At 32.7% G+C, this 20,684-nt stretch overlaps 1 protein-coding gene across 4 annotated transcripts in view; it reads left to right on the top strand.

Annotated features, from left to right (window-relative positions):
• The window catches only part of AKT3 (AKT serine/threonine kinase 3), a 410,275-nt gene that overhangs the window by 201,859 nt on the left and 187,732 nt on the right, over positions 1-20,684 (top strand). For all 4 annotated transcript variants that reach the window (XM_074262535.1, XM_074262536.1, XM_074262534.1 and 1 more), the window contains one exon: positions 12,343-12,468. In XM_074262535.1, coding sequence (XP_074118636.1) covers positions 12,343-12,468 — 126 coding nt within the window. The remainder of the gene's footprint in view (positions 1-12,342; positions 12,469-20,684) is intronic.

The raw sequence follows: 20,684 nt of genomic DNA, 5'->3' as shown, positions 1-20,684 counted from the left end.
ATTTTGTTAAGTGCCATGGTAGTAAAAATTCAGTTTCTGAAATTTCTATCCATGTGTTAGGTAACACTGCCCTCAGAGGGCCAAGGTAAGTAAATTCATTTTTTAACATTTAGATGCAGCATTTCTGGTATTTATCTGATTGTTAATTCCTCATAATTATAACAGGTGAAGAAAAACAAACATGCTGAACAGTTTAATTGTATTTAATTTCATTTATTTTTGCTGATATTGTTATTCTTTCTCATGTTTGTACATCATTCTGTGACAAAATGCTTAAACCAAAAATCAACTCACTCTAATGTCAAAGCATATGAATTGCCACATAAATTGCTCCAGTAGAGGATTTTGAAAAAAAATGCCTAGAGTTAAATTCTTGGAATAGGTTGTGGTGACACTTTGCTTCTATTTCTGTTGTATCTATTGGCAGCTGATTTTCATATATTGAAGCAATTTAAAACCTTATCATTTGATGATTTATTTTTTGTGTAGCTAATATATATTGAAACTTATTTTCTATTTCCTTACAGCATTAATGTAATGCTCTTTTCAAATATGATACAAATTTTTGGAAAAATTATCTGATCTGAAAAAAAGAACCCTCTTATTCCATAATACTTAAAATAACTAATATTGTTATTCATTGACATGTCTATGAATATAAAGCTTTTAACATTATTAATTGAAAGTTAATTAGCATAGTAACAGAATGGTGTAAAGAAAAGAGATTTACCAAGTTTATATTTTATATACCAAAGATCATGAATGTACTTTTTTCTCTATCAAAGAAATCACTGAATTTTTTTCATTCATTTAGCAGCCCCTGAAAAATGACTTTGGTCATTTAGTGGTTAATATTACATATTAATTAAATATTTATTAGTAAAACAAAATTCTTATTTTTTTTTGGTGATTTTCTAGGGTTTTACATTAAAAAACATTATTTAAAAATAAAAATATATATAAATTAATTACCATGATAATAGATAATAAGGGTAGCAGAAATAAACATAAAGAAAATCCCATATCAAAATCCCAACCCTCATTTTATCCAAACTATATGCCTCAGTTATCTCATTATGCTAATATGGAATAAAGGTTAAACTAAATAAATGAAAAGAAAGGTAATTATTAAATATCTATTATACACGTTATAGTTAAGCAAACAGGCAGTCATCTAGGGTATTACACAGATGGGGAATGCCATAAGGGAAATGTTAAATTTTTTATTAACGAATATGTTTGTAATAAATATTTTTAATTCCCTGTGAGCACATTAAAATAAATGATTGATAAAATCAGATTCTTCATATTTTAATGCCAGAAAACTCTACATCTATTGCATTTAATTATTTGTTTTGTGATTTGGTTGCAAGTCTCAGTGCCACTGGGGCCTAGTGCCCACATGGGAGCATTTTTTTCAACCTTTTCTTAGATAACACAAAGTAACTTTCAACCCTGATAATGAGTTCTCTTTTGCTGTGTAATGTCTTCTATATAGATAATTATTAAATATTTGGTTGATCCATAGTTTTGTCTTTAACCATACTTTTTAACCTGTCAATATTCATTTGTGTTTCTCCTTTCCCTTTCCTGATTCATCCTAGGATAAAAGTTTTTTAAGAAATAAGCAAATAGTTCAAAAGCATGAGAACAGAGGAGATATCCAAAACAGACTTATAATAATAAGGTATTTCATTCTTGGGTTCTACATTATGAGTTTGTGTATATGATAGGTGAGATCTTAGCAACCAGTTTTTTTTTTTTTTTTTTTAATCACTGTTGTGATGCACTTTCATTAGATAAACACAATGGGGAAATCTGTTTACAGTGAGGCTTCTCCATCTTTTTCCAAATTTTTCTTATGAAATAATTATTGTTATTTTTAACAGTTTGTAGAAGTATATATTTTTCTATAAATTGACAATTTTTCTGCAATTTTATTTGTTGTCTCTAGTGTAATTGTTATAAAATTGTTTGCTACATTATGAAGCCCATATTCTTTCAACTTTAATGTATTTATTTAAGTGCTTTTTTTGTTGTTTTAATTATTTTAAATATTGGAGGCAAAATGAAAATATCTTTAAAAATAAGGAAACTTTAAAACATCTTTTCATAGAATACCATTGTTTTGAAAGTTTCAAATTCTCTGACCAAGATTATTTTGTTAACATGATTCATGAGTTTCTTCAGTCTATTGTATAAAATTAGAGACCTCTTTCTACAATGCAATAAGCAGATTAAAAAGAAAGCATTGCTTTCACAATCTAGAAGGGAGTAGATGTAAGCAAAATAATAATTTAGCTTACATTTAACCCAGCAGGAAGCTGGGTACAGATTGACTAATTCTCCACAGCATATCTACTGCTATATAAACTAACCTAACAGTTTATTCTTCATTATATTGCCAAGATGTTATTTTTTCTGTTGGTTAGTTTGTGTAGACTCTTTGTTCTTAACTACAAACTCATTATAAAATATTCCTTTTTTGGGGGGGGTGTACAACTTGATTTCTGATTCCTTTAAGAAGATCATGTGTTGAGGTCAAAGTATATTTTCTATAAAATTTAAGCCAGTCTCTTGTTTACTGTGAACACATATCAGAAAATTTTTAAATAGTCCTATTTGAAATGAGCTATCACACCAGAAGAAAATTTCAAAACTGATTAAATACTGGCCAATCAACAATTCTAGGATCTCACAGAAGTTGGCATTCAAAGCATCTTGTGATAGTCTATGTGTAGGCATTTTTCTTATTATGGTTGCTTCAGCTTCAAAGGAAAGCATGAACCTTGGTCTCCTTAGGCAGTAGATAACTGAAAAGTATACTTAATATAAAAATGACAAGTTCATGCATTATGCAGTGGAAGCATGGTTTCCTGAATATAATGCAGCTTTTCAAAATAAGCATGAAGGAGCATATGTGGCAAAGCCGAGGAATGTGGGTGCATCTGGAAAGCTTTTAAGGCGCCTTGGAAGCACAGCACAGACTTCACCCAGACCGTCAGCATGTTCCATCTGGCCAGTTGCATTGGTGACACTGACCAGTACAAGAACAGACAAATCCTTCAGGGACTGCTTGCAACAGCTAGATAATCTGTGAGTGAGATCATTGCAAAAAGGAAAAGTAGAAGATTTGAGATTTGACCTCATCAATCAATATCTTCAGAAAACGATTTGAGAAAAAGACAAGCATGTTGAAAAACATGTGCAGTAGCTTAAAAATGGAAAATGTGAGGTATATTATAAATATTTTTAGATGAAAGAATATTACTGAAAATTGTACCTGGATCTTGGAGTAACTATCTCAGAATGTTTTTTCAAAGGAAACTTCATGTGGTCCTACATCATGGAATCAACATTGGAACAAATCCTCTTTTCATAAAATATCAAGAAATCAATGTGAGACCTAGAATTTAGTTTCATTTTGTTTTAGATGATAAATCTACAATCTAATAAATTTAGCAAATATTCATTGAGTACCTTCTGTGTACTAGGTTTTTCAGGTACAAAGAAGTATAACACAGTATATTCTCTCAACACAACCTATTTACTTGGTCTCCAGAATGAATGGATGAAGAAGTGGGTAAAGAAAGTCCTAGACTCTGAACTGTCATTGCTCAAATCACTTAGAATCCAGTCAAAATTTTAAAGTAATATTGAAAATGGTCATTGTTTTTTGACTCATATATAGTCTCTGTACTCATGAGATTTGGTGGAGTATTGGATGAGCAATAATATTAAAGGAAATGACAGGGGAGTGAGGTGCTAATGCTTTGTTGCATGTTTTGCAGCCATCAAGCATTTTTTGGAATAGATATCGACATCACTGCTCAAAGATGAATGATGACAACTGGCCAATGAATTGTGTTCCACAGACATCATCACAGAATTGAAAGCTCTCAATTTGCTACTGCAGGGAAAAGGAAAAAAAAATAAATGTGGACTTGCCTAAGAAATGAATGACAACTTGCTAAAATTTAGTTTTGGAGGGAAAAAAAAAAAGCACTTGAAAATGCTAAATATTTATTGAGCATTTACTATGTGGAAATACTTTCATTTTAAATATAATTTCAGGTTTAACTTCACCATTACACTGTTGACATATCCCTTTTAAAAAATTCAAAATTTTTTTGTCATGTCATGTGCATTTCTCCAAGATACTTATGGAACAGAATAATGAAGTCATTGAGAATAGTGTATTCTTCTTTTATCTGGACATTGAAACTCTTACTGGAGATGATTGAATTTTAGGGTTATCATAGTAATTTTAAAATTCTACGAGAAATTAGACTTAGTGTTTTTTATACTTGGATACTAAATGTTGATTCTATCAAACTATCAATATATTTTCCAATTACTATTTTCTTACATCACATGATACCAAAAAGTACACCATGAAAATTAAGTTTTTGTTCACAGTGATACTTATTTGTGAATCTTTTGTAAGAAATAGGAACTTAATTCTTCAGTATTATGTAGATAGTGTCTGTTGTACTCATCAATTACATCTAGACTTTCTATCTGTCATGAAACATGCAAATGGATCTTTACTGAGAGTAATAGGGCACATCCAGCAATAGCATACTGAGCCTTATCTTTTATTTGTGAAATTTTCCAAAGCTTTTATTTAAAGTATCTTTCTTTTTGATTAAATCAAATTCCTGAAATACTTGATTTCTTTGTATGATATATACTTGCACAAGGTTTTTTTTTAAATAATTAAAAAGTAACCATTTAAATAGATCTATATCTTTTATTCTTTCTCTGACAGATTATTTACTTTCTTAATATCTTATATCTGTGAAGATTTGGGCTATAACTTAAATAAAGAAAAAAAGTTAAGAAAAGCACATGATTCAGATCACTCTGTTATTTTGAAGTTGACTGCAATACTGGTGTTCTCCTGCACCAGTATTTATCTTATAAGATAAATCTACCATTGTATAAAAACTCTTATTAATTGAGAGGGTAACCATCTTCAGATTGAATGAAAGTTCTCATTTTATAGAAACACTGCTGAAAAAGTTCCATGATAATTTATGAAGATAGTTTAAAAATTTGGTAGATGGAAGGAAAAGATAGTTTAATTTTGAAAGGATTAAAAGAAAGTTGTCCTTGCATTCATCCTGGCAATGGATTCTAACAAAGAGGATGTCAGCATTTGCTTTTCCCTTGTAATTTCAATATCTTTCCCCTCTGTTTTGTTTTGTTTTTTCCTCTTAATCTCATGTTTGACTCTATTTCTTATGGCAAATAGAATTTGAGTTCTTTTTTAGCCTTGATAATAATGGTCATCTCTTTACAAAGAAGAGCTTGTAAGAAGCAAACATTCTTCCTGAGACAAACATTTGATTACAAATAGTATTTGCTTGATTTTCAATGGACACACAAGGATTAAAAATAGTAAACTGAATTTATAGGTGGTTATTTAAAACAAATAGGAAAAAGTACAATGGGATCATTTTTATGAAACTGGAACCTATTGATAGAACAACATTAAAATTCCGATGAAGAAGAATATAATCAATCTATCATTAGTATAGTATAAACCTTTTTCTTCCACCTACTACAAAATACTTGCTTTTGCTAATTCAGAGAGTCTTTGTCATAATAAACATGGTCTTTGATATTTTTAAGTAGCCATAGTGCCAGGATCATTTAGTAAGAAAATTCTGTGTCAGACATTATGCATAAAGTAGATGACTATGGGGAAAATACTGAGAATGACAATGTGAGATGTAAGTTAATACAAATTCACTAAAACTGAGAGGGTGCTAGAGTGGAAGAAGGATTGGATTTGGAATAAGAAGAACTCAATTGTAATCTTTTCCATAACTTCAGTGAGCCTGTTCTCATCTGTAAAATGGGATTTATACTTTAACTTAGCCATCTTTAGGCCTGAGAAGATCAAATGAAATGATGTCTTGAGAATTTTGTAAACACAAAATTCTGAAAATACATAGAAACTGTTACTATTGTTAAATTCAGTATAAAACTATCAGTCTCCTTTGTCAGGTTCTAATGGAAGAGATATTTCTGTTCAAGGTATGATTCTTTTTGCTAGCATTTTCCAAGATTCTTTGTAATACAAATGTTGGAATTCATCATCTGTGTCAAAATTAGAATGGTTGCAATCCATGCTTTTGCATGGATTTTGGTAAATTAGCAGATTTTTGGTAACATTAGTAAATTATTGAATAAACACTGTTAACTGATAGCACAACATTTAACATAATTTACTGCTAGAATAAGTAACTGAAATGTTTTAAAGTAACTATTCTCAACAAGTTTTATTCATTGTGATATCTTAACACCATAGCACCACAACCATATTTTGAGCATGACATATTTTTAATAATTTCCCATCAACTTTTGGGATTCTAAAATTGTGACAAGAACTAAAAAGTTTGATTTTTAATAACAGTAGCAACAAAAAACATTCATTGTAGCCACACTTATTTGTCATCTCTAATTTTATATAATTCAATTAATAATCATAGATTAAGCATCAAGAAGAAAGTACATGTTTGGACCAGTAAGTGATCATTACTCAGAGCATAATTAATGAAAGCAAGAAGTGTTAAGTTAGTGATGTCAGGATTGCTTATGCTCCATGAAATTTTTTTGGGGGGGTGTATAGGAGTCTGGATCAAAGATTACAATAATAGATGTGCAGAGAAGTATAATGTACTTTTATTGTCAACTTCAAGAGACCTCTATCAGGTAGAAACTTCTGATATCATGTATGCATTCCTTTCTTAGGCTTTATGAGTTAGATTTTTTTAATGCAATTAGAAAATATTTGAAAGAATAATATCTAGGTTATGAAAGCAAAAATTACTTTTTAGCTTCCTAGGGAATAGATAATTATAAAAAATAAAATATTTATACCCTGTGATCTGTTTTGCTGGTAGGTAATAATGATATGTTGAAGTTTCCAATATTTCAATAATTAAATGGAACTGTCTTATTTTGGAAAAAAAAATAATTTTAGTAATACAGTTGTGGGCGTTATTTATTTAACATTTTTCATGAATGTAGGGTACTGTCTTTTAACTTAGACCCTAATCAAGTTTACAGGTGTTGCATTTTTTTCTTGAATGAATATAGATGATTGATTTTGTTTTATTCTTTCCTTTTATAAACTGTTTCTGAAATATTTGGTTCACTATCGTACATTAAGAAAGCAGAACACTGATTGAATATCTTAAAGTGCTTCAAATAATCATCCTAAACACTAATTTTTATTGTACAATAGATAAAATTGGTGTGTATGCTTACTGATCCAAGGACATTGCTTTTTGAAAAATCCCTCGTTATTTACTTATGGTTTTTCTATTTTGATCAAATTGTAATGTAAGACATTCTTCTTAACATGAAAATTTTGGTAAGCTGTCTTTTGTCTAAGGTTTGATATTAATTTATGTGTAATTATAATATAATAGTACATTATAATAATATGGATTCATACTTTTCTGTACATAGATTTTTAAATAGGGATGTGCTTTTATTATATTTTCCTGGTTCTTAGCTCAGGGAATTAATCTTAAGTAATTGTCTCTTTTAACTGGCTGCTAGAAAATAAGAAAATTTAAGAAGGCAAGGAATTGTTATTATTTCACCTTTTCACTAGAGGGTTTTACTGTCAAATTTCACTTTCTCTCCTCTTATATACTACATTCTTTGATTACTATAATTTTGTACTTCAGTTAGATTTGGGTATGTAAGGACAAAACCATGGGATATAGGTAAGTGTTAGGTTCTTACTAAGTGAGTAAGCTCTAAAATGAAATCAGATTGTGATTTGCATTGTCATGGACTATAGATAAACTATTTAAAATTTTAAACTGTAATTTAGTCCACAGTGATAAATTCCCAGCCCTTGACACCATACTTTTTCATTTATAGTAATAATAACTTTCAGAAATATAATATTTAGCAAGGTATTAACATGTGGCATGATGTCTATTTTATATATTTGATTCGACAAATTAACAAAATCAAAACATTATTTGAAATTAGATAGCTATTAGAAAATTGGTTCAATAAAAGAGTAGGCTTCATAAGGAGAAATCTTGAAACCACAGGTTAACATGGCACTGGGATTATTTATGCATTGATTTGTCAGTCAAAAAAAAAAATAAATTAAAGGGAATAGTCCCTGACCACAAGGAACTCATATTCTATTAGTGAATGCAAACCTGAAAAGTATCTTGACACGTACAAAATATATACAGGTCAATGGAAAATAATTTTATTGGGAAAGGCATCACAAGCTCACTTTTTTTTTTTTTTTTTTAGTCCAACTCTGCTTTGTTAGGTTCTTTCAGAGGAACTAGCCCGGACTTCACACTGTTTCTTTAGTTTTTTTTTTTGTTTTTTTTGTTTTTTTTTTTTTTTTCTTTTTGTTTTTTTTTCTTCAGGCTATATTCTTTTTTCATAATCTCGCATCAGTCTTTCCTTTTTCTATTTTTTTTTCTCTACCACTCTGATCTATTTCTTTAAATTTTCTATAATTTCTTGTTTGGACTTGGAACCAATTAGTAATTTTCTTTGTGGCTGTGTTTGTAGCAGTTTTCATTGACCTGTCTTGAATTTATATCTGGTCTTCTCGCCACTGTAGTAGCTTTTTTGATCATGTTCCTTTTTTGTTCTTTGTTCATTTTCTAGCCTGTTTTTGATCTTGAACTTTATGTTAAAGTTGGGCTCTGCTTAATTTGGGGTATGGAGTCACTATGCCAAACTTCATGCTTTTTCATGATATTGTTTTCAGAACTCATTCTGGGGATTTACAAAGTTTTGATGCTTCTAAGATGGTAGGGGAGAGATGTAGTCACTCCTCTCCTGATTTGTGCTCTGATCTTTACTTAGGAAGACCCCTTGCTTCACTGTAGCTGTAGCATTCCTCTTAATTCTAGAACGCTGACCCTTGTTCTGCTTAATAAGTACTAATGAACCTTTCTGCCGTGCAACTGAAAGTAGGACTGTTCCTCCTTTGTGACTTATCACACGTACTCCTCTCCACCCTGGAATTGTAACCCCAAACGACTTATGGCAGTAGAATTACTGATCAGTGCCAGCTGCACTCAGTACCAGCAATTGGTCCTCTGGAAGCTCCTTCTGAGCAGACCCGTTTATCATCCTTATGCTGAAAGCTCCCAAAGCTACTGCTGCTTCTATTGGGTGCCATCCATCCACCATCCCCTCCTTACAGATTTCTCTTTTGGACTGCATAAGTTATGTCACCCTGCTGGGTTTTTTCCCCCCTTTTTTTGATTCTCCAAAAATTTTATTTGTAATGTTATTTTAAAGTTCAGAGAAAAATGTTGAGAGAGGTCATCTGGATCCCCACCTGTACTCAACCATCTTTCCTGCCTCCTTCAGCTGAGTCTTGAAGAAAACTAAAGAAGCTATGAAGTGGAGGTGAGGAGAGTGTTGTAAGTGTGAGAGCATTGTAGGTGTGAGGAGTTGATTTGGGAGATCACGAATTGGAGGTGAGGAGGAAGAATTCTAGGCTTAGGAGATAGGGAGTCAAAGTGCCTGAAGCTGGAAGATGAAATGTTTTGGGGTTGTTTTTTTTTTAATTAAAGCTTTTTATTTTTCAAAACATATGCATGGATCATTCTTCAACATTAGCCCTTGCAAAACCCTGTGTTCCAATTTCCTCCCTCTTCCCCCATGCCTTCCCCTAGATGGCAAGTAGTCCAATATAGGTTAAACATGATAGAAATATGTTAAATCCAATATATGCATACATATTTATACTATTATTATGCTGCACAAGAAAAAAAATAAGCAAAGAAGCAAAATAAAATGCAAGCAAACAACAAAAAGTGAAAAATGCTATGTTGTGGACCATACTCAGTTCCCACAATCCTCTCTCTGAGTGTAGTGTAAATGGCTCTTTTCATCACTGAACAATTAGAACTCATTTGAATCAGATGAAATGTTTTCTATGACCAATAGCAAAGAGGCCACTTGTCTCTAGTTCTCAGATTATGTTGGTTTGAAAGTGGGAAGGAAATAGGCTTTGATCATCAAACAGTATTTTATATTTGCTCTTTGGTCAGACCTGAACCTTAAGAAAACTGGTTTGTGAACGTAAGATGATGAACTGGAATATAGATAGAACTGAGGGAGGGAAGTCAACCAGAAGCCTATTGTGATATTCCAGATTGAGATAATCAAGTCCTTGGCCAAGGTGTTGGGAGGCAGAGGATATCTGAGTGATCTTAAAAAGAAAGAATCAGAAAAATTTTGGATTTTGGATGTCAATTTTAGTTGAATGTTGAGGTTTCATGTCAGATTGCAGAGAGGTTAACGATGTAGAATCAGTTGAAATAATAATTACAAGTTACGTTTCCAATGAGATGGTTTATTTGGAAAAATATATATATAAGCACTTTTTTTCTTGAGATATGAAATGTAAATTTTGCTAATTCTTATTTTTATAGAAATGATCAGCCAATGATATCTTGGAGTTATGTTTTAATTTTTTTTTTAAGGTACTTTTTGAGAGCTTTGAAAACCAGTTGAGCAATCATCCCTAGCTACTTAGCAGATAAAATATTTTAATTTTTTAGTATTTCTACTTAATGAATATGTGACTCATATGCAGGTGTTTTGAGTTTGTTTTCTTGCACTTAAGAATTTAAAATTCTCAAGGAAGATTGAAGTAAACAATTTTTTAAAAAATAAAATTTTTCTTGAACAAAAATGTTTTTCTTGAAATCATTACATTCAGTATTATTAAAACTAAGCACTCTTAGTCCTAAGTAGCATCCCCAATGCTCCAAAATCAATTTCAGTTACCCAGAATTTTTTTATGGCACTTGTGGTATCAAAATATTATGCAGATATACTGAGGTCATATGATTATAACTTAACTTAAATATGCCTCAATCAAATTATCAACCATGTACCATCTAGCTATCTATAGGAGAAATGATAAATTAAAAAAAATGTGGTGAGAACAGGACATTCCAGGTGGAAGGGATGAGATTAGACTTAGGGAACCAAAATGTGATTAGGGTTCCTGATGATCAGGGAGTTGAATGGTGAAGTTAGTGGCAGGTTCAGGGAACCAAATGAAGAGATTTGACTCCCCTAAATTCCCTTAGGATTCAGCATATGGGTAGGAAGTTTTGGGAATCCCCCTTTTTTGGCATTTTTCTGAGCTCAGAAACCATATATTGTCTGCATTATCCTCTCCACCTTGAAATGGATTTGGCCCTCTGGGTATATAATTTGTTAACCTCTAGATTAGAGAGATGCTCTGGAGGAAGAATTATCAGGATTTGGTAGTTAGTTCATCTTAAAGGGAATTTTGGATGATTCTTTGCTTTTGAGCCTATGAAACAGTTTTGAGGATTTTGCTATTATATTAGTTAAGTCAGAAGGAAGTGATTTTTGAGGAAGGACAAGAAATTTAACTTTTAGGTTAATAAAGGGACCTCTGAATGGAAACATATTAAGCAATTGAATTTAAGGGTACAGAATATCCAGGACTGTTAGAATTTATTAGGCTGTTGTCAAAAATCAGATTTATATCAGATATAGACCATGTTCATTAAATAGGGGTTAGAACATATAATGTTGGTCATTTAATTTGTTGTCAATTAGTTGCATGGTGTCTGTTTTTATTACTCAAGGAAGGCTTAAGATCATTTTATTTTACAAGGATGCAGTTTTGGACACTTTATGATGAGTTAATGTCTCAATAAATTATGCTATTTAAAAACCAATATTGCTTGAGTGGTCACTATTTCTTTTTTGTAGTATAGAAACTGGAATTACAGTGTGTACAACAATGCAGTGTGGCTGAAGAGAAATTATTTTGGCAGGATTTGATAGAGAAAACAATTTTGTGTGTGTGTGTATGTGCCCCTCCCACCCTTTTAAAGAAAATGACACAATTTGTTATAGATGGAAAAAATGTTATTAGGCATTCTTGTTGTGAGAAGTGTTTTTCATCAAAAATATTAATACTGTGTAAATAAATAATGAAGATTTGTTTTAATATATTGAAAATATGTTCTAACAACCATGTGATAAAATGAAAAACCTAATAAAATATGTACTCGAATGATTCCCCATATGAATAATGGTGCAGATGAATGCTCAAACTGTGAAATGATTTAAAACAAAACATGTTTGGTCTTTTATCGAATCTTAATTGTAGGCTCATGTATTTTCTTTTTTTTGAGATAAGTTGAATGAAAATTAGCCAACCAAATTTTTGGAGTCCAGTGTTATAGGATTTACATTGTACCACAATTTATTTTTCACATAAAAGCTGCTGTTCATTTCTTCAGAATTAACATGTGTGCTTTCCTCATGTAGGAGAATATATAAAAAACTGGAGGCCAAGATACTTCCTTTTGAAGACAGATGGCTCATTCATAGGATATAAGGAGAAACCTCAAGATGTGGATTTACCTTATCCCCTTAACAACTTTTCAGTGGCAAGTAAGTTAATTGCATTTCTATACTCATCCTTATATTTTTATTATTTATATGAGCTTATATATTGAATGCTTTATATAAGAGGAATGTAAAATACTTGATATGAGTTTCATAGCAGCATAAAATCTCCTTATCATTGTTGCTAGTCTTAAAAAAAATATGATTTGATATCCAAAAATAAATTTCCTATGAATTTGAATCTTATAGTAGGGGAATCTTTAAATCTGTATTTCAGATGTACCTAAAATAAGTAGGAGCAAAGACTTGAACTTAGGTGCTAAATTTCTGATAAAATATTGTGATCTCAACAAATTCATAGTTCTCTCATACTTTTTAATTGTAATAGAGTATTTTAAATTAGAAAATTAATAGCTATAGAAATTTTATATTCATTTATGTTTTTTCTTAATTTTCTAATCATTATCTCTGAAATTACTTCTATTTTAAAAGTATTTAGAAAATGTTAGCCATATTGTAAAATGGCACAAAATCAAACTAAGAGATTATTCACTAAGATAATCAAGCAATCAGTTCTTCAGACTGTGTGAATTTATTGATGAATCATTCAGAGTCTTTCTGTACTTATATAATAACAAAGAATATTTACATTTTCTCTGTGTTAATTAAAAAATTAAAAAAATTTCAAAAATTAATTGTATTTAGTGAGTTTTGAAGAAATAAGCATAGAAAAATCATTCTTATTGATATTAATAGTGTATTTCCATGTATTAACTCAATTTGGGAAAGAAATGAGAACTCTCGACTGTGAAACAAGAAAATAACATAGAAACCAAAATCAATAGTAGGACACTCCCTACTTTTTCTCATTTTTTTTTCAGTTACTTGCAAATTCAGGGTGGTGTGTGTGTGTGTGTGTGTGTGTGTGTGTGTGTGTGTGTGTGTGTGTGTGTGTGTGTGTGTGTGTTCGTAGTTTGTAGATTATAGATCTCGCTGAGATATATAAAGCCTAGGAAATGCTTCAGAATTGTGGATCCATTAAATAATCTTGGATGATGTAGTTGACTTTTTTCAAAAACTTTGTAAGTATATTATTAAGATCTCACTGTGTATTTAAATCTTTTAAACACACTGATGCCAGATGGATGTGGTGTTTTTAAAAATGACATCTTTCTCTCTTATCGAAAACTTCCAAGTTTTATTCACTCATAGAATCCTAAAATTAGACCTAAAGGGGACTTTAGAGATTACTTATCAGAATCCACATCCTCATTTTGCAGATAAGGAAACTAAGGCCCATTAATGTAAAGGAACTTGCAACTGGAAGCACAGATAAATAATAATAGAAACAGGGTTTCCTGACTCTCCCAGTTCAGTGCTACTTATATACCTGTTTCAAAAACACAAAATTTTTCTTAGATAAAAGTACTTGATATCTCTCATAGTCCTAGAAGTATTGTTTGTACTTTTTATTGACTTATTTTTCCTCAGATCTATTGTTTATTAATAATTCACATATCTAAGAAATGCCTTCATGGTATAATAGGAACATACTGAACCTTAGAGTCAAAGAATATGAATTTGAATTCCAGCCTTGCCATTTAAGTTGTTTGACCAATCAAGTTATTTAAACTTTCAATTTACTTATTTGTAAAATTAGGGGGTCAGACTAAATGACTCTTAATCACCTTGCAGCCTTAAATCTATATTCCTTTCACCTATTATATTCAACCTTAATGTATTACATTAGTTTCTATAAGTTTATGACACTGGCAATTGGTTTGCTTGAAATAATTTATAAAAATTTAGTAAGGCAGAGCTCCTTTATCCTTTGATCAAAATGCAGCATTTTTTTTGACCTTATGAAATTTCACACCCGAACAAATTTTAAAGACATACTGTATGTCATAGTCTGCCAACATCTGTTCCAACACTTCCACTGGCAGAATCTGAAATAAAATACTGCACTCTTGGGGAGAAATCCTTTTTAGTGACTGACAGTCAACTCATCCATGAAATAAATATTAGCCTACATCTGTAAGTCTTTCTATAACTGATATGTTAGAAGTAATTGGCTTCACTGACTTGAGTAAAGTAGTGTGAATTTAGCTTCTCTTTGTAAACTAATTCTTCAGATTTTAGACATTATTTCCATGAAATGGAAGCTAATCTAAATGTTCTACATGATTTGTCTTACATCTTTAATGAAAAATGGTCTGTAGTAAATACTTTAATTAATACAATTAAATTAATGTAGAATTAAATCACTCCATTGTACAAGACTTAAAAAAAAACAAGGCTTTTTCCCATGCAAAGACTTATTGCTATTCTTAGAAATAAATATTCCCAAAATAAAATAAAATTGAATATATAGCATTTCAAATTTTCATGAGAAGAGATGGATTTTTTAATATTTAAAGAATAAAATACATTTTTGTTGAATTTAAGAAGAAAATACAATCACTTCCACTAATACACACACATAAAATTTATGCCACCACTCCCTAAAAATCAACATAATGAAAGAGGAAAAATTGAATAAAAAAATGTGAAGAAGAACAAGAGTCAGAGGTCTGAGGGTTTTCTTCATTCTTTTGGAAGGGCCCATTATCAAATCACAACAGTCTGGTCCATGTGGAGGATGAGCCAAATCTTTGTAGTTCCTGGTGGGTCTCTTAATGCAAGGTGATGAAGAACCCAGAGTAGCACCAGGAGTATTAGCACTACAACACAGACAATAACAGTAACCTCTTCAGTATAGTCATAGATTTCCTCTTGTCAGTGTGAGGTGCTAGTGATGATCAGGAACATCAAGGACAGCACAGGGATACTTTTGATGCAGTCAGTAATTTGTCATTCAATTAGGATCATTTGTGATAAAGTAGCTAAGAGATCATAAGCTTCTTACCATGCAACTGATCTAATTAATAGTAAAGCTCTCCTTGTATTGCCCCTTACTTAGCATTCCTAGTACACTTACCAAAGCCTTGTCCTCTGAGAGTCATATCAGAGGAATAATATTTGTCCTTCTAGAGGTCTCTATAGATTTTCCATAAGGGCTAAATACAGACTTGTGGACAGTTAGGTGGCTCAGTGGACAGAATGCTGGGCCTGGCATCAAGAAGACTCATCTTTCTGAGTTCAAATTCAGCCTCAAATATTAGCTGGGTGACCATGGGTAAGTCACTTAACCCAGTTTGCCTCACTTTACTCATTTGTAAAATGAGAAAGAAATGGCAAACCTCTCCAGTCTTTTTGCCAAAACAAACAAACAAACAAACAAACAAAAAAACCCAAATAGGGTTATGAAGAGTCAGACAGGACTGAAACAACGGAACAATAATGAATACACATATGAGCATGTGCTGCAAAAACATGTAAAGAGCTAAAAAAGGAGAGTCTCCATAGTTCCACAAACTCAACTAATACATACACTTTCTTCTAAGTAAATGCCTACCCACCAGTCCCATACACACACACACACACACACACACACCATTCTATTAGAAACTGAGGCATCTTACAACAAACAATACTACTTCTTGGTTCCTCCAGTGTTTTCTGTGACATCTAAACTATTCCAGAGGCACAGAAGCCTGCCAATTGAGGGAGAAACTAAACTATTTCTCCACTGTATATAGAACTCTTGGAGAGTATTTGGTGACTAAGGCAGCTCTGTGTTGAGACTGGAAACCTCTTGCCCTGATATGCAATTGGAAGCAGGTTATTGAGAACCTCTTGGATTAGGTGGGCACATGGCATGTCATGGACTGGCACAAGGAGCTCTAATAGAGCAGGAATAGTTGCTTTTTTCCATAGGGGTACCATATAGCCTTTCCCCCAATATAACACCAATCTCTAAAATTAGGAAGATCCTGAGAGGGTTATGTTCGAAACTTATCAGATAAGTCTTCCTGGAGATTGGATACCAGACCAAAAGAACCCTTCTAGGATGGTACTGATTTGTCATAGTTAAAGGTTTTGTTTTTGTTATTTTTGGTCAATCAGATATATAACAATGCAATTTGACCATTAGCAAGGATTAATTTCTTGCCCTGAGATAGGAGAATATTATTCTGCCTGTTGGGCACAGATTGAGTGCTGTATTGATTTTGTCCAAAGCTAGAGGTATCAGGTGAACTTGTGCCCAATACAAGATTTTAAAAAATCTTTAAAGGTTCCCAGAGGTCTCCTTTACAATCTCCACAAAATCTTTCTTCTCCTTTAATTAAAATGACTTTTGGTTGAGTAAAAAAAAATTTAAAAGAAGGGATTAAGAGTAGGTGGAAGAAATTTGTAATTTCATTGTTTGAGGAAAAGAACTCCCAGTGAGGAGAATTATCCAACCACAGCAGATTAGCACCTGATCTTCAACTTGTAGTCTTAAAAGTTATTTGGGACACTGAGAGTTAAGTGATTTGTCCTGGGCCATATAACCATTATTACTCAAGAGTTAGGACTTGACTTTATGTTTTTAGTTACCAGTCACTCGAGGAACATTTATTAAGTACTTCTATGTTATTGGTCATTGTGCTAGGTGATGCGGATACACAGATCAAAAATGAAATAGCATCTACTCTGAAGGAGCTTACATCCTACTTGGGGAAATATACATGGCTATACACAATACATACATACACACATACATACATATTTAAGCATGTACCTAATAAATCGAGCCCCATTTGTTATCCCACCCAATTAAAAGCTTTGTTAGATTAGAATACTTCTTGTTTATATTAGTTAAGCACAAGGGTCAGTATCCCTGTGTTGTCCTTGATGTTCTTGGTCATCACTAGTACCATGGACCGGTGGGTAGGCATTTACTTGGAAGAAAGGGGATATTTTAGTTGAGTTTGTAGAACTACTGAGACCTTCCTTTTTTAGCCCTTTACATGTTTTTGTAGTGCATGCTCATATGTGTATTTATTGTTGTTCAGTTGTTTCAGTCCTGTCTGACTCTTCGTGACCCTATTTGTGTTTTGGGTGTTTTTGTTGTTTTTTGGGGGTATTTTTTTGGCAAAGAGATTGGAGAGGTTTGCCATTTATTTCTCATTTTAGGTCCTCCACTTAGAGCCAAATCATGTTATAAGAGAGTCATTTATATCACATATAAAAGAAGAGAGCTATTTCAAACCCAAATAAGAGATTTTCAGGGCCTGAATTACTGATGTTGGAGCAAACATGATCTTCCACATCACCTTTGAAAGACAAAAGTAGAATTGAACTTTGTCAGAGAAGAGAGAACTGCCAAGAAGTGTCTTCGAGTAGAACACACAGGATCAAGGAAGTCCTCAGAAAAAGTTAGTTCTTTTCCTCAGCTTCTATAAGGCCTGTCTGTGGACACACAACAGACTATAATTTACTGTTTATTTCTTTACCTGGATGCTTCCAATAAACCAAATTTGTTTCAATCACAGAGAAACCAGGGGCCAACAGAGGTAGACATAAAAGTAAAATTAAGCAGAAATCCTGTGTGTGAGGAGTTTTAACTGGAATTTCTGAGTGTGACTGAGTGCGGAACTTTTTGTCTAAAATCAACTTCTTAAAGATGATTGGAGGGGAACCAAATAAACCTTATGGACATTCTATTACACTGTAAACTTAAATTCATTATTGTACAAGAAGATTAAAATATGAAGAATAAATACGAGGTAGCTAAATTTTTTCTAAAATTTTGGCTTTAGGATACAAGTTGCTGGGGAGATTAGGAAAGACTTCCTAGGTAGTCTTACCTTCCGAGGTAGGCCTTAAGCTGTGTTTTAATGGAAGAAAAGTATCTGTGGAGTACAACTGAGCAGGGTTTGCATTTCAAGAATGAGGGGGTGACAAGTTCAGAGACAGACGAAATGACATCTGAGGAATAGAGAAGGCTGATTGCAGAATGCAGGAGTAATAGATATGGAGGTGAGTAAAAAAGGTGGAAATAAGATTCTATCTTAATAGACATTAAAAACCAAGCAGGGGAGTTTATTTTTGATCTTGAAGGTAGTCAAGAGCCACTAGAATTTATTTAGTGGTGGTGGGGTGTAGTCAGTTCTATACTTAAGGAATATTCCTTTCTTTTAGAAATTTCTTCTTTTTGCTGCCATGCTGATCTCCCAAATCAGATGTGGAGAACCTTTGTTATAAGGAAGAGTAACTATCCATTTGACTTCAGGCCTTCCATCTCCAAGTGTGCCTGTCCTTGAGGGAAAAGTTAGAGCAAATTCACTGGGAAGTGGGACTTTGATATTCTGCTATTCCTAATCTTCTTGCCTAATCTTCAGTCTTAGGAGGGAAGAAGAGTGAAATGGGGCCTCCCCTAAGACCATTTGTTTTCCATCTCATGCTGGAGCCCAATATCTGGCTTCCTCTAAGAAGAGTGGCAATTTCTATCCAATATAAACATTCTCACCTGCTTATGCTCTACACATTACAGTAACTTTTTACCCTTACAGGTCATTATCAACCCCATTGCCCACAATTCTATTCCCACCCCTCTTAACTGTCTCATTTTAAAATTCTAACCAAATGCTCCCTACTCCTTCCATTGTGCCCTCTGGAGTGCCTGTTCCACTATGCAACAAATTTCCCTTCACTTAAAATCTTTTCCTCTCCCACTTCTTCCATCTTTTAGCTCTTAACTCTTTTACCTGGCTCTCCACAGTGGCACATTCTCTCTGCCTGCATGTGTGTTTATTTTTCTCAGAGAAAAGAGAAAAGGTCAAGGGAAAAGAGTTGAATTATTTCTTGTTTCCCCATTGCTACCTCCAGGTTTTTCCCTTACCGGTATCAACTAGTAATCTTTTCTACTTAAAGATTCATGCCATTTATATCTCCCACTGAAACAGAATTCTAGTAGCTATTGTTTATAGATTTCCAAATCACTCCCCTTCCTTTCTCCAATGAATTTGGTACATGACATTTCTTTAATTCATTTACTTCTCATTACTCATTCTTTCCACTTTTTGGCATTCAAAAAGATTTATAACTCCTCCTACCTTTCCACTCGTACATGTTCCAGTCCAAAACATGTGATCTTACATCTAACTCTCTACCATGTACTCTTTGTTTCAGTGACACTGGCTATCCTAAAGTTTCAGGAACAAGACAGTTCATCTCTCAATTCCTGGCATTTTCTCGCTGACCCATGTATTTGTTCTTCCTCTTTGTCTCTGCCTCTTGGCTACTCTAGCTTTCTTTTAGTTCCAGTTAAGATCTCATCTCCTTCAGGAAGCTTTTTCCAGCCCCTCTTAATTCTAGTGCCTTTCCTCTTTTGATTATTTCCTGTATCTAATTCTTTTGTTCTTCCCTCACATTGGATTCTGGGCTTCTTGAGGGAAGCAACTATATTTTGCTTCCTTTTTTGTATCCCTAGTGCTTAGAATAGTTCCTCACACATAGTAGGTATTAAATAAATGTTTATTAATTAACTTCCAACTGCTGGGTATGTATTGTACTTTAATATGTTGACTAAATTTAGGACATATCCCTTATGGTTATCAAGACACACAAAACAAGTTCAAAAAGTTTGCAAAATCCTTTGCAAATTTAGTAGATGGTATTGAAAAAATAAGTTATATGATTTAATTAAGCATAACCAGTTATATATTTTTTATATTTGGGTCTATGTATGCACCCAGCTTGTTGAAGACTTTCTCTGAATTCAGCTAGATGTTAACTTATACAATAGATATACCAAGTCCATAAACCTTTGTTTCTACCAACATTTCTTGAAGCTGTCTCTTCCCCTTCTTCCTCTTTTCATTCACATAGCTGTTTACTTGGTCTTCCTTTTTCAAATCTTTGGATTTTTTTGAGGAATACTTTGCTTTTCCTCCCCCCCTTAATTTTCTTGTGTCTCTTACACATATATTTAAACAATGTGCAGTGTTCTTCCCATATAAACTTCTCAAGAGCAGAGACTACTTCACTTTGTCTTCACACTTCGAGAGTATATTGTAGTAGGCTGTTAAAAGATCTTGTTGATTGAGCACTGAACCCTACTCAGTGTTCTTCCAGCTCTGTCACCCTGTATAAGTTATATTCTAAAGGCCTCGTCCTGGAGAACTCAAGACTACCTCTATGCCAAGAAGAGGCACTGAATAGGGCTAGAAGATATTCCTAGAAATTTCACATAATTTGACAAAGATTTAATAAGAACCACTTCCATGGGGAGAAAATAGGCCTATATCTCAAGAGGTCTAAAGATTTTAGAGAAAATGAAGAGAATCCTTTTGAATGAGGAATAGTATACAATTGGGCAGAGAGGGCTGGTG

The sequence above is a fragment of the Sminthopsis crassicaudata genome, chromosome 4 (genome assembly GCF_048593235.1).
Source record: "Sminthopsis crassicaudata isolate SCR6 chromosome 4, ASM4859323v1, whole genome shotgun sequence".
NCBI classification, from domain to species: Eukaryota; Metazoa; Chordata; class Mammalia; order Dasyuromorphia; family Dasyuridae; genus Sminthopsis; species Sminthopsis crassicaudata.
Note: the sequence above shows the minus strand (reverse complement) of the source record. Positions and strands in the feature narration are given on the sequence as shown.